Source organism: Medicago truncatula, chromosome 4 (genome assembly GCF_003473485.1).
Source record: "Medicago truncatula cultivar Jemalong A17 chromosome 4, MtrunA17r5.0-ANR, whole genome shotgun sequence".
Lineage (NCBI taxonomy): Eukaryota > Viridiplantae > Streptophyta > Magnoliopsida > Fabales > Fabaceae > Medicago > Medicago truncatula.
In genome coordinates, this window is record NC_053045.1 from 36,863,592 (window position 1) to 36,876,639 (window position 13,048).

Consider the following 13,048-nt stretch of genomic DNA (forward strand, 5'->3'; position numbering starts at 1 on the left):
TTGTAGCTTTTTCTTGGAGCGAAATTAACCGCATAACCTAGCTTCACTCGATTACACATAAACCTCGTGAGACTGTGAGTTATGTCTGATAAAGATCTACCCCAGTTTTTTATGCAAATTTGGGAAGCTTCAGTAGCCATTTATGTCGCTACCTTGTTACATATCTCAAGTAACTGCTTTGTAGTGGGTATGCCTTTAGCAGCAAGTTCTTCAGTATCTCCTCAGACAAAATCAAGCACCTTGTTTTCACTGTAGTTGTCTTGTCTGGTGATGCAATATATGAAGCAAAATAAACAGTGGATCATTTAAATTCAATTGTAATGAATCAATTTTGCAAAGATTAATTCCATTTAAAATATAACTATTCAAACGCGCAACTAAACTTACACTGAGAACTACAAGTATCTGTATTGTCTTAACTCAAATTATATGTTGATTGATACTTGTTTTGAAAGCTGTAGCTATATAATTGTATTTGCTGTGTTGTAAGAAAAGAGATAATAGGCGAAGGTATATGTTTTTTTAATTGACAGAGTGGAGGAGGATAGGGGGGTGTATTGACCGCTTTCGCCGCAGCCGTTGAGTGGACCATAGGGAAGCTACACGGTGAAGGTGTCCTTCGAATCTTCGATTGTTTAAGGTTGTGTGGAGAGCATTTAGCGTAAAACAAAACCAAAGTCTTGGTACAAGTGAGGGTACACACCATCAAGATACTATCCAATACCAATTAAACTCAATATTATTATCTTATACACATATTTTATATTTTGTTACCTAATTTTTAATTAATTTGACTGCCGGACTGCAGAGTTTCAAAGGTTCCACAAATTGGCATAGTTCTAAGTGAAAGAGTTGGAAAAAACTAGAAATTTTCTCCTTGTTTTGTAGGAAAGTTTAAGTGAATATTCAGTTAGCTCAAGCATATTCATTTCTTAGACATTCACGCTGCTACACGATTCCAACACTCATTAGTTAACTTACATGACTATTAACGTCATTGCATTATAAGTAACATTTTGTAGTGAGCATTGTCCTAACCCCCTCAAGGGTTGTTATCAACTGTCAATCACAGCATAAACAAATAATGATCCTTATGACCTTATCCTTTTCTTAATATACAAGATAGTTAGTTGATAACATAAAACTCTCGATGTCTGTTCAGACCTGCGATAGAATTTGTTTGGCGCCCAAAAACCCTTTAAAAGGGAAGTTTGGGACCTCTATTGGAGCACATGAGATTTTCAGCCCAGAGGTAATGACTAAACACAAATGTCAATAATTATACATTCTTTCTTTGACAAGATTATACATTTTCTCTTGGTCTCATATATTCTACGTTTTATTTTGAGTTTGTTACAATTAAATAACTTAAAAACCTCTTGTAATACAACCTTTTTAATAATAACGTGTTGTTGTGTTATGAAACACAACTATAAATCATTTGTTAGTACAATTTTTCCCCTTTGCCGACAATACCATAATACGATGAGGAAGACATACCACGTGTAAGTACTCGCCCGATCGATGTTACTATTGTCTTTGTACCATGAACATTCTTTCAAGAGAAGTATATTTTTTGGTCAAATTCAGCAGAAGTGTATAACCAAGTAGAGACTTAAGTAGATAATGAACTTTGATTTTTTCCAAAAGAAAGTAGATAATGAACTTATTGTTCTAGTATCACTAGCCTAGTATATGAAATAATTACAATCCCTTTTTTCACCTTCTCTTTTAGACATGGAAAGCAGCTTTGACAGAACTAGTGGCAACAGCCTCTCTAATGTTCACCTTGACTAGCTCCATTATTGCATGCTTGGACTCACACGAAGTTGATCCTAAGCTTATTGTTCCCTTTGTAGTTTTCATCATAGCCTTCTTATTCTTAATTGTGACAGTTCCTCTATCTGGTGGCCACATGAGTCCTGTTTTCACATGCATAGCTGTTCTAAAAGGTGTTGTCACTCTTTCTCGTGCAGTCCTTTACGTCTTGGCACAATGCATTGGCTCAACAATTGGCTTCTATATACTAAACTGTGTAATGGATCCAAAATTAATAAATACATATTCATTGGGAGGTTGTGCTATTGGTGGCAAAGAACTCAATTCTAGTATTAATCAGCATGATGCTTTGTTATTGGAATTCTCTTGTACATTTTTGGTACTCTTTTTGGGTGTCACGTTAGGTTTTGACAAAAAGATGTCAAAGAATTTGGGGTTGACAATGGTATGCTTGGTGATAGCTGGTGCCATGGCATTGGCAGTTTTTGTGTCGATAACTATAACGGGTCGGGCCGGTTATGCTGGTGTTGGGCTAAACCCGGCAAGATGCTTAGGCGCGGCGTTGATTCATGGAGGCTCGTTATGGAATGGTCATTGGGTTTTTTGGGTTGGACCTATCTTGGCATGTTTAATCTATTATAGTATCTCTATCAACCTACCAAAGGAGGGTTTGGTTTGGGTGGATGGAGAATATGATATCTTAAAGTTGGCTCTTGGTTCTTGCGCAACTATTCATAATGGTGATGTTTCAGATGATATCACAATAGAAGGAAGTGGAGCTGGCTTTCAAGAAGGTCATGTATGAAAAGAGATGATAAACTTTGTGACTTCGTTGTCACTCACATACTAATAATAGTTGGTTTAAGGGAAGGAAAATGATATCCCATTCACTTTTCCCCCAACAACATGTGAGTTTTTAAAGTATATACATTACTCAATATATAATTATGACTTGTTTGATTGTGTTTTTGCTTTTTAGTATTTGATAATTGTTTGATGTCTACCTCTAAAAAAAAATGTTTGATGTCTAGAAAATATTTCAATTGAAATTATTAAGTGAAACACATAAATATCCGTTTTATTGTTTTTTAATAATGAAAATTTTAGATGAGTTGAGTTTTAAAATTTACCAGAGGTTAGGGCAGACTTTAACTAAAGAAGTAATTTATCACATTAATAGTGAAAATTGAACTCATACTTTTATAAGATATGAGTCAACTCTTTATCAACTGAATCAACTTATATTTTTAACGTCTCTTTTTCCACAACTCTCTGATTGCACTAAAGAGATTCTCCAATAGTATTGTTTGGCAAACTCTCATGTTACCTTGTGATATGCTTCAATAGAAGATATAAACCCATCACCATTGTGGCATACTTCAAATTGAGGTCACATAGATCCATATGATGCACGAGTAGTAAACATAAACATTGATGAACAATCCCCGGATAGTGAGAGAAGGTATTTCCTCTATCGGTGCCCATGAATTTTTTATCAATAGAGGTAATTCAACATCTAAGTCTTTGACATTTATATATCAGCATATGATGCTTTATTTTCACCTTTTATTTTTTTTTTGAAGAATCTTTATTTTCACCGTTGGAAAGTTCTTAAATTATTAAGGAGGAATTTTGAGTACTAAATAATAAGAAATTTTATATTTTATATTAAGTTTGCAATTAGACAAAATCTCTCTGATTTCCTATGTGACTCATTCCCCACATACTCTAGGTCTTGAGCTCTGCCCTATTTCTGACGAGCTTCTTGAACCTAACTCACATAACTTTTTATTATAAACAAATAATCAATTTTATTTAATTTGATCTTGTAATAAAAAAAAGTAAATCAAATCAAATTTCTTTAAAATACATTTTAAATTAAATAATATCACATACATTAAGAAGACATGTATAACACATACAAATAAAAGTTGTTCAATTGTTTGTACAAGAAAAAAAGTTCAATTCCTCGTAAAAAAAAAGTAAGCACCAAGAAATGATAACAATCATTTCCATTTTAATTTTTCCTTCTTTTTCAGACATGGAAAGCAACTTAATCGCAACTGCCTCTCTTATGTTTTACCCTAACGAGTTCTATTGCATGTTTGGTCACATCACATAATCCTAACCTTATAATTCCCTTCACAGTCTTCATTCTAACCTTCTTGTTCCTGATTGGCACAGTTCCTCTAACTGGTGGCCACATGTGTCCTGCTTTCACATTCATAGCTGCTCTAAAAGGTGGTCACTCTTTCTCGTGTACTCCTCTACGTCTTAGCACAATGCATTGGCTCAATAATTGGTTTATGTATACTCAAATGTGTAATGGAGCCGAAGTTAATAGATGAATATTCCCTTGGTGACAAAGGGCAAAGTTCTTCTGGTATAATAAAGCCACAAGATGGATTGTTGGCTGAATTCTCTTGGGACATTTCTGGTACTTTGTTGGCCTCACATTTGCAGTTGACCAAAAAAGGCACAAGGATTTGGGGTTGCCAATGATTTGTATGGTTGTAGCTGGATCCTTGGCACAGACAGGATTTGTGTCTATAACTGTAACTGGACATGCTGGTTGTGCAATTATGGTGTCTCTGGTAATCTACCTAAGGAGGGTTTGGTTTGGGTTGATGGAGAATATCATATCTTAAGGTTGGCTATGGGTTTTTGTGGGACTGTCTCTGCTAGTGCTGTCTGAAATGACATTGCTTTGTAGCCTAAATATGAAAGGAAGAGGCATGTTGGTTAATTTTTTTTACCACACACACAACAAGCATTAGTATCAATTATGATATTCATAATAATCCCATTTTCATAAAAAGCTGTCAGTTTTCTACAATTTAGTCTTACATATCAGTCAATAACACACAGCTTTGCATCACACATTACTAAAGTTTAAAAAGTACTTAACATAAGCTGCATCTTACAGTTGCCTCCTAATAACCACAAATACTTCCTAACTTTACTAGCTATAACTGCTTGGAAAACAGTTTAAAGGACAGGGACATGCAAGTAACAGACATCTCTTGGTAATCAGTAGTTCCTAACTGGCTTCAGCCTTCTCCATAGCTGCAAGCAAATGTATGATCAATACAAACCCAATGACATTAGAAAATTTACACACACAGAATCATATAGGGATCAGAACTTACTGTTATAGTTCAATAGTTTCTCAATGAGATCAACATGGGTCATAAGCATGCGCCTGCAACAATACCGAACCAGACCCAACGCATCCAGTGCATCTCTGCAATCCATACACCGTTATGTGTTAATACTACAAAATTTAAACTAATATTTGCTAAGAGATAAATTTTGAAATGCTGCAAAGATATCTAGTATATTTAAGGGATGCAGTCAGGGTAAATAAATATTACGATCATTTTTAAAAAAAAGTTGTGCCAGATGCAATAAAATTGTTAATTTATGACCGTTGCTTAATAACTGCACCCACTCTGCAATCACATTTATTTACCCTCAGCCTCTCAACTAGTTTAAAAACCTATGAAACACTGACACATACATGGACACCAGACCCAACATTGACACTGATACACCAATAGTTTTTTTTAAAAAAAAAAACGGCTAAAGTTTATCGCAACTATCATCTACGTGTACAAGACGTACAATAGAGCTGAAAACCGAATACACAATTAGATCAAACAAAACAGCCCAACCACAACAAGGCAACACCCAAATGGAAAACAAAAAACCTTCCCCAAAAGAAGTAATAAGAAGCCAATAAAAAACAACCCCTGTCCAAGTTTACACACAACAGACAGCTAGCTAAACAAAAGGCCATTAAAAAGGACCGCACACAAATTTCAGGACTAGAAAACAAACAACCACTGCCTATTAACAATGCGACAAAACACCAATAGACCACCCAACCACTTCAAAAATGCTACAGAAGAAAGCAAACAGTATGTCCTCTAAGTCTAACACAATGCTCCAACACAACCACCCACCATCACCTATTGAAGCAATTCGTTTGATTCTAGCATCATTCATAATACAAACAAGGTGAGACTTTCAACCTACTAAGACTCCATCTCCAAGACATAACTTTAATCATTGTTTATTTTAGTAATCCAAAAAAATTCTAGATCAACCGCCACCTTGTCATTAAAAATTTGACCATTTCTATATTTCCAAAGCACCCAAATTGTTGCGTGCCAAAAACCTTTCCGCATTTTCTCTCCACTCCCTAACCCACTCAACACCTCAAAAGTTTTGAGGTGTAACCACAGCCATCCTGACCAATTAAACAACAACAGTAATTTAAGAAAATAACATAATTGAATGCAATCACATGTGTGAGTGTCAACATCAAACACGCCTTCGATAAGTGTCAGTGCTACAAAATTAAAAACTACAATTTACAGGTTACCATGCTCCTCTACTCCACAATATCTATTACACAAAGTACAATTTCAAGGTAAAATATCAAGTGATTATGTCTTAATATAATCACCACACAAAAACTTGATAACCCTGAACTTTTAAGAAAAATTTCCAATTAGCATGATTCTTTTCAGATGAAGAAAAAACTATTGTTAAAAATAAACAAGTAAAAACATATCTAAAATCCCTGTTAAATAAACAAGAAAAAATTGAATATTTTGATTAATAAAAAAAAGAAGGAAAAACCCTACATGCAGAGAAAAGAAAAGAGAAGGAAGGATTAGGGCACTGACCCTTCAGTGTAATCTGCTTGAAGAAAGTCCAGGTAAGAGTCCCATTTGTTTCCAATGACCTAATTGGAAGAAAATGAAACGAATTAAGCATAAATAAATCAAAACCCTAAATTTTCAAACCGTTTAAAAATAATAATGAATGAATTGTAAAATGCAGAGTAAAGAAGAAGAAGGAATAGAGTAGAAACCTTTCCACAAGTGAAACATCGAACGGGAATAATCATCTTCTTCTTCTTCTCAAGACGCTGCTAGAACCTTCCTCAAGAGTTTGTTTGCTACAACAATTTAATGACAACTTTATATTGTGTCGGAACAAAAAGTGTTTCAGGGTTTAAGAGTCTTTTATTTTATTTTATTTTTTTTCATTGGGCTTAAAAATTTGTTAAGGTGGCATGTTGGGCTCCAAAATAATTACTCAGTTTTAAATTAAAAATATGTTTTGTATAAAATTAAATTAAATAATTTTATTTTGTCAAAAAAAATTAAATTATTTTACTTTTTTTACATTGGAGACAATGAGAATTGACATAAGACCCATGCATACTATTTAGAGTTGTTCACAATTCAGTTTGAATCGATTTTGAAATAGAAGTTGATCATACCTGATCAGAAGGTGATTGTCGGTGCTTTAAATGCGGTGGTTTGAATGGTAGTAGAATGCGTCAAGAGTGCTTCTTGGAACGGCAGGGGGGTCTGTACATGCTCAAGTTAGCAGAGATTAGAGAGTGAGGTTTAGAGGAAGAATAGATTCTACCTTGGGGACTCTTAAGAGTCCCCTATATATAGAGGTGGAGAGCTGCATAGCCGTTGTAATGGCACATCTGGGTCCGGTTGGCAGTTGCGAAATCGTGGGAAGTGTAACCACCAGAGAAATAATTGTGGAAACGTGCAAAGAGACGTTGTGGTTCGTTTGAACAGGTCTTGCTTGCTCCGTGCACTCCCTTCGCGGAGAAGGGGTATGTCGCAAGTAATGTTGGCAAACGTGGTGTTTGAACTTTAGATTGTATTGGGCCTAAATAAATGGACCTAAGATCCTTTTGACCGGTCCAGAACAGAAGTCATCTAATCCAAAGATTAAAGTAGTATGTAGTTTAATTTAAATTGGATCGGTTCATTTAATTTTTTTTTAATTATATATTTATATTATTTCCAACTAGCGTCAAAATGACTATCACCGTGCCTCTTTTTTTTTTATATCGATAAAAATAATAGTTGTAAAATTTTACCAAATTATTTAAAAAAATGAAGTTATTTGGTTGTTTTTTTTTTTGAGAAAAGTTATCTGGTTGTTAAAAACAATAAAATTGTAAAGATAATATTAAGTGATGGGTAAAATTGGAAGCAAAATTTTACACGAAAACCTATTATCTTACACTGAAATTTTAATCATTAAAATTTTACATGATAAATGGTATAAAAAAACTAATTAAATTTGCTCTCATAAAAAAAAAACTAATTAAATTTTTTAATTATTTAATTAAATAAAGAAGAGTTAAATTGTAAATAAAATAGTTTATATAAAGGGTAAAATTTGAAAGCAAAAAGACACACCAAAAGTCGGTATACTTCTTATATATTGTTATAGATAACACGCTAAATATTATTTATGTATATGCATAATGTTGCAAGATAAACCACATCTTTAACTAATTTTCATATTTTTATCGATCTTCCTACATGTCTCTAGAATATGATCATTAATGAAATGATATAATTTTCTTTTGTAAAAACAAAATCACTTGTATTTGCATCATACAAATAGTATAAAAAGAGTTATATTATAACTAATAAGTATTTTTTTTTGAAAGAAATTATAACTAATAAGTATTGTCTACAAGGTCTACCTCACGTAGTATTCGACGTTTTTTGTGGTTATTTAGGTTCGAACTTGGGATCTCCTCTTTGTGAGTGTGAGCTTGCCAATTGCCTCTGTCGCTCCATCTACAGATATTTCCTTTCTTAAATTGCAAGAGTTCCATGTGAAAGATAAAATATGAGCAACACACTTGGGAGTTGGGACCAGCTTTGATACATGGAGAGCTTGTCTTCAACGTTGGAACATAATTCGATTTTCTGGCTATGCCCTTCTTTTTTTCATCATGATGAAATTATCTTAATCTTTTACCATGCAATGTTAGAATTATATTAATCTATTAACAATGGTTTGATAAAGTAACCATTATATAATTAAATAAAGTAACTTGCCAAACTTGGGCAACTGAGTCTCTCCCCTAGCCTCAAAGCTTCCAAATTTGACTGCTCAAAAAAGACAAATTATACTAGTACTAATACATAATTTACACAAATAAATATTTTATTATAGTTACTGGTTCTTAATTTTATCCATCATCATATACATACATACATACATACATACTTAGATCTACACAGCTATGATGAATTATGCTGTTTCAGCAGGGGTTGGCTGCAGAAGTGTAGAAGAGGAGCCTAGAGGCTCATGCACTACAGAATTTGAAGCAACTGCTATAGGATTTCCTTCCAACTGCAACATGATACTCCCCAATATTTCAGTTAATATTTTCTTGAATTCTTCTTCTTTCACCAACTTTGCATCATCTGCACTCACCAACTTGAACACTTCACCAATTACCTTATCCATCTGCAAAAACAAATACACATGCACAAATATTCAATTCAATTTCAGTCTCAATTAGACATATGAAGCAACAAAATGATGAAAAAGTGTGAGAGAATAGACAACACACCTCTTCAATTGCACCAAATGGAGGTAAAGCAGCAGATGGAGCCACCGTGTCCAGCGCCACGCGTAGGTAATCCTTCGAAATTTTTCCATTTTTATCTTTAGGCAAAGTCTCTATAGCTGAGTTCAAAATCTGCATCCCATCGTGGAGGAATTAATATATCAATAAGCTAGGAACAAGAAAGATGTTTCAAGTAATTGATATCCAAAATGAAAATAGACCAACCTTGTCTAATTCAAACTTGTTGGATAATAGTCTTTTAACACCATTTCCATCAAAGGTGCTTTCACTATGAGCAACTATAACAGGTTGCTCCTTAAGGCGATTCGCCACGCTCAATGCTACTTTCTTAAATTCCTCCAAAAATATCTCTTGAGAAACAGGTTTATCTAAATCATGCCCATGTTCAGAAAGCAGTGCCGGTTCCACAATGTTGCTAATAACCTACACAAAGGATGATCAAGCCACACAAAAATTGGTATATAGTTTATAATGTTTTGAAGTCAATGATATAGAAAAAGTTTAGAAACAAGACAAAATGAAATTGGTCTCCCATGTAAAAAAATTGAAACCATGTCGTGTAGACGCGCTAAATTATTAGAGACCACTTCCATTTTATATCTGTCTAATTTTCGTCGATGGTTCAACTTTTTTTCTAGTATGAATTATTGGCTACCCAAGAATCAGAAGTAGGAGGAATCCCTTGATCAACATTGAGTTTGCTGAGAGCTTGAATTATAAGATCATGAAGAGATTTTTGAGGTGATTCAATTTGAGAGAATATGGAAACTATCTCTGGTTCATAACTTGGACCATTAAGAAACTCGAGAAGATCTTCGCCATCAATGCGAAGTATCACAATTGGATCACGTTTGAGTCCAGCAGCCATGCCCAACAGAATGTCTGAGAGAACCTCTTTGAACTCAGTCTTGCTCACTTTTTCTTGCTTTCCATGTGTGAATTCATTCAATACCTAAAGAGTTAATATGTCAATTGTCAAGAAAAATTGTCATTTCTTGTTTCCTTATTGGTTCAATATAACGGCTAATCAAAGACAAAGACAGATTCTTATCAGCACTAAGGAATAAACAAAAATTATTAAAAATTACAGTATGTGTATATAATATCAACAAATGCATGTATGTGTGTATGTATTTCATTCAAATTGACTTAATGTGTGGTTTCACATATATATTGATTGATTGATGTATTGAATATTGTATTCTTTACTGAATAATTCATGTGTCCTATACCATAAGTCGTTTATGATTTTGTCATATCAAAATAAAATATTTTCTATTTTGCAAAAACATAGTGAAAGTATGTTATGTTTGGTGGTTGTGTAATCACTCTCCTAGAAGTGTTGGTCAGCACAACTCTAGAAAGAATTTATAAAAAGGATAAAAAAGTGAAAAAAATTCATTCAATCCTCAACTATATATTGTTCATATATCTTAAGACATCAAGTTATTTTAGAATATCAATTAGAGTTAGCATTTTGCTCACACCTACTATGATTTTTGTGAGCATAAGACGTGTCTCTCTTAGTCTAAATTTTTCTTAAAATAAAACAAAAAAAATTAGCATCAACTGCTATATTTTTTATATGGTGACTAAGGTAGCTTATGATTTATATATTTATTGTTTCTTTATATATTTGGTACATAGTTAGGTAAGCATTTTGCTTTTTCACAAAGTATGCCACACACAAAAAATCTCCTTTTAATTTACTTGTCCCCGCAAGAAACATAGCCTTAGGAATGCAGCCAGCAACCAGGGCCATATAATTTATGGTTGAATAATAATAGCAGGTTGACTTTATGTACTCTAAAGTCTAACTCAAAATTTTCTACTTGCATAGCCTTGTCTGAGTACTGAGTACTAAATAATTATTAGATTTAATCTAAGTATAATATATAGATTAAACAGAACATATCAATCACCATTATATATATTAGGTCATAATACCAACAGCAACAAAAAATTCCCCCAGATTCCTCCTTGTATATGGAGAAAAGAAAATGGTAACAAAAAGTTAAGTAGCAACAGCAAAATCAATTGCGATTTTGCTACTAGCGCGCGTTTGATGCTCCAAACGCACGTCCACCCCTACTTCCACTACGATTTTTGAGAAGACTACGAAGCCAAGCTTCTATTTGAACGTGGGAAATTACCGTGATTTTGCCGTAAATGTGTAAAACTCACCATGCAACCAAACCAAATGGACGTTAAGTGTATGTTTTAATTTGCGGTGAGTTTGACACAATCATGGTGAGTATAACTTTCGTAAAATCAAGCTAGCAAACCTATTTTAATAAATATGGACTAAAAAGTGTAGTCCCACATCACCGACCAAATTGTATATAATAATATACACAAATAAGACTAATCAATAATTATCATAGAAGATAGATGAAGATGCTTCTAGGACCACAGTCCACAAAAAAACATAGTACCAGTACTTTTTGAATAAATAATAAATAAATCAAATAAATAACAATAGCAAAACAACAAACATTGGAACCAGAACAAATAATATGATGAAGGTAATGACATCGATCATATCATAATGCTGATTATAGTAATTTACTGTATTTTATTTCACCACCACATGATAAGAATATTAGAAAAGTCAAAAGATAATTCATAGCCTTATCTACTTAATAAGTCGGTTTGACACTATTTCTCTAAGCAGTGATAACCATGAATTAATTTCTTGTTTAGCTGAAATTAATTATTAAAACTTTGTTATCTTAGAGAACAAACTTTGTTGCCAAATTCAAACATATGTGTATCAATCTATAGCAAAGAAGTAAATAGAATATTACACTATATATGCATGCATATATAATCATAAATGGTTGTAATATTAATGAAGAGTAATACCTCAGAATAGATGTGATCAGAATCAGGATTAGTGCCTTTAGCAGGTAAACCAAGAGCAGAACCAATATCAGAAACAGCAGGTTGAAGTTCAGTCAGAGAGAGTTTACCATCTTTATCTCTATCCAACTCTTGAAACTTATGGTTCACAAAGTTACTAAAAACATCTTTGTTTCCAACTAACTCCATAATATTAGAACCATCTAGAACCTCTACTGCGTTTCCACCACCACCACCACTTTTTCTCTTAACTGAACCACTCTCCATTGTGAATCCTGTGACTCACCTTTCTCTTTTTCTTTGCTACTCTCGTGACACTCACACGAGTTAAAGTGTTGAGAACTTACTACTTGATATTCTATACTATTTCTGTCTCAAAATATTCAGTTTAGTTTCAACTTTTTCAATTCAATTTAACTACTACTTTGCTTCTCTTCTCGAGTGTTCGTCTCCCTTTATTGATAGATGTGCTATAGTGTCGTGTATGCACTACGATGTTCGATAAAAATTAATATAATTTATATGGTTATAAGGTTCTTTTTAATAAAAAAATTAATATATTATTTAAATCAAGTGGAAAAGTGAAAGAAAAAAATCATACATTAAAACTTAGTATCAATTTCCATAATAGTATATATATTTGAAAAATTGTGGGCATATCATATTTGTTAAACAAATCCGATCACTAAACATTTAAGATTTGGCATAACTACCTTTATTAAGGAGAAAGTTTTTTGGGTTTTATAGAACTCTAAGTCTCACTTAAGATCCTATTTTTAAGTGGAATCTACGTTGTTTTAATATTAAAAAATTGATATATAATAATGATATAATGTTATTGATTAGTGTGTCTCATTTAAGAATTTTGTGTGAAATGTTATTGGAGGAATTGAGTGCTTATTAATTACTAATTTTAAAAAATTATAAATGAGTGATATATACACGTGAGACTCATTTAAGTACGCAAAA

The 13,048-nt window shown here is 33.0% G+C and overlaps 3 protein-coding genes and 1 pseudogene across 3 annotated transcripts; 2 read left to right on the forward strand and 2 right to left on the reverse strand.

Annotated features, from left to right (window-relative positions):
- The first annotated feature begins 1,150 nt into the window (after positions 1-1,150).
- On the forward strand, positions 1,151-2,584 carry LOC25492855 (aquaporin TIP1-2). The gene is made up of 2 exons (XM_013601115.3): positions 1,151-1,252; positions 1,736-2,584. Exons 1-2 carry the CDS (start codon positions 1,151-1,153, stop codon positions 2,582-2,584), a joined length of 951 nt encoding a protein of 316 aa, XP_013456569.1.
- A 1,279-nt stretch (positions 2,585-3,863) lies between these two features.
- Positions 3,864-4,476, forward strand: LOC112420882 (aquaporin PIP2-5-like; annotated as a pseudogene).
- A 94-nt stretch (positions 4,477-4,570) lies between these two features.
- Positions 4,571-6,801, reverse strand: LOC25492856 (DNA-directed RNA polymerase subunit 10-like protein). The gene is made up of 4 exons (XM_024783037.2): positions 6,662-6,801; positions 6,474-6,532; positions 4,929-5,023; positions 4,571-4,845 (listed from the first exon to the last, which is right to left on the reverse strand). Exons 1-4 carry the CDS (start codon positions 6,695-6,697, stop codon positions 4,820-4,822), a joined length of 216 nt encoding a protein of 71 aa, XP_024638805.1. The 5' UTR covers positions 6,698-6,801; the 3' UTR covers positions 4,571-4,819.
- Positions 6,802-8,618: 1,817 nt separating this feature from the next.
- LOC25492857 (uncharacterized) lies at positions 8,619-12,577 on the reverse strand. Its single transcript, XM_013601118.3, has 5 exons — positions 12,083-12,577; positions 9,873-10,169; positions 9,422-9,640; positions 9,200-9,328; positions 8,619-9,093 (listed from the first exon to the last, which is right to left on the reverse strand). The coding sequence occupies exons 1-5, from the start codon at positions 12,344-12,346 to the stop codon at positions 8,875-8,877; spliced, it is 1,128 nt and encodes a 375-aa protein (XP_013456572.1). The 5' UTR covers positions 12,347-12,577; the 3' UTR covers positions 8,619-8,874.
- Between the last annotated feature and the right edge of the window lie 471 nt (positions 12,578-13,048).

Coding starts and splice junctions, on each gene's coding strand:
- LOC25492855 (XM_013601115.3), top strand. CDS start 1,151: ATGTCTGTTCAGACCTGCGATAGAATTTGTTTGGCGCCCAAAAACCCT. Junction 1,253..1,735: donor ATGAGATTTTCAGCCCAGAG/GTAATGACTAAA, acceptor CTTCTCTTTTAG/ACATGGAAAGCAGCTTTGAC.
- LOC25492856 (XM_024783037.2), bottom strand. CDS start 6,697: ATGATTATTCCCGTTCGATGTTTCACTTGTGGAAAG. Junction 6,533..6,661: donor GATGTTTCACTTGTGGAAAG/GTTTCTACTCTA, acceptor TCTTCCAATTAG/GTCATTGGAAACAAATGGGA. Junction 4,846..4,928: donor GAAACTATTGAACTATAACA/GTAAGTTCTGAT, acceptor ATTTGCTTGCAG/CTATGGAGAAGGCTGAAGCC.
- LOC25492857 (XM_013601118.3), bottom strand. CDS start 12,346: ATGGAGAGTGGTTCAGTTAAGAGAAAAAGTGGTGGTGGTGGTGGAAAC. Junction 9,641..9,872: donor CTCCTACTTCTGATTCTTGG/GTAGCCAATAAT, acceptor TCCTTTGTGTAG/GTTATTAGCAACATTGTGGA. Junction 9,329..9,421: donor ACAAGTTTGAATTAGACAAG/GTTGGTCTATTT, acceptor GATGGGATGCAG/ATTTTGAACTCAGCTATAGA.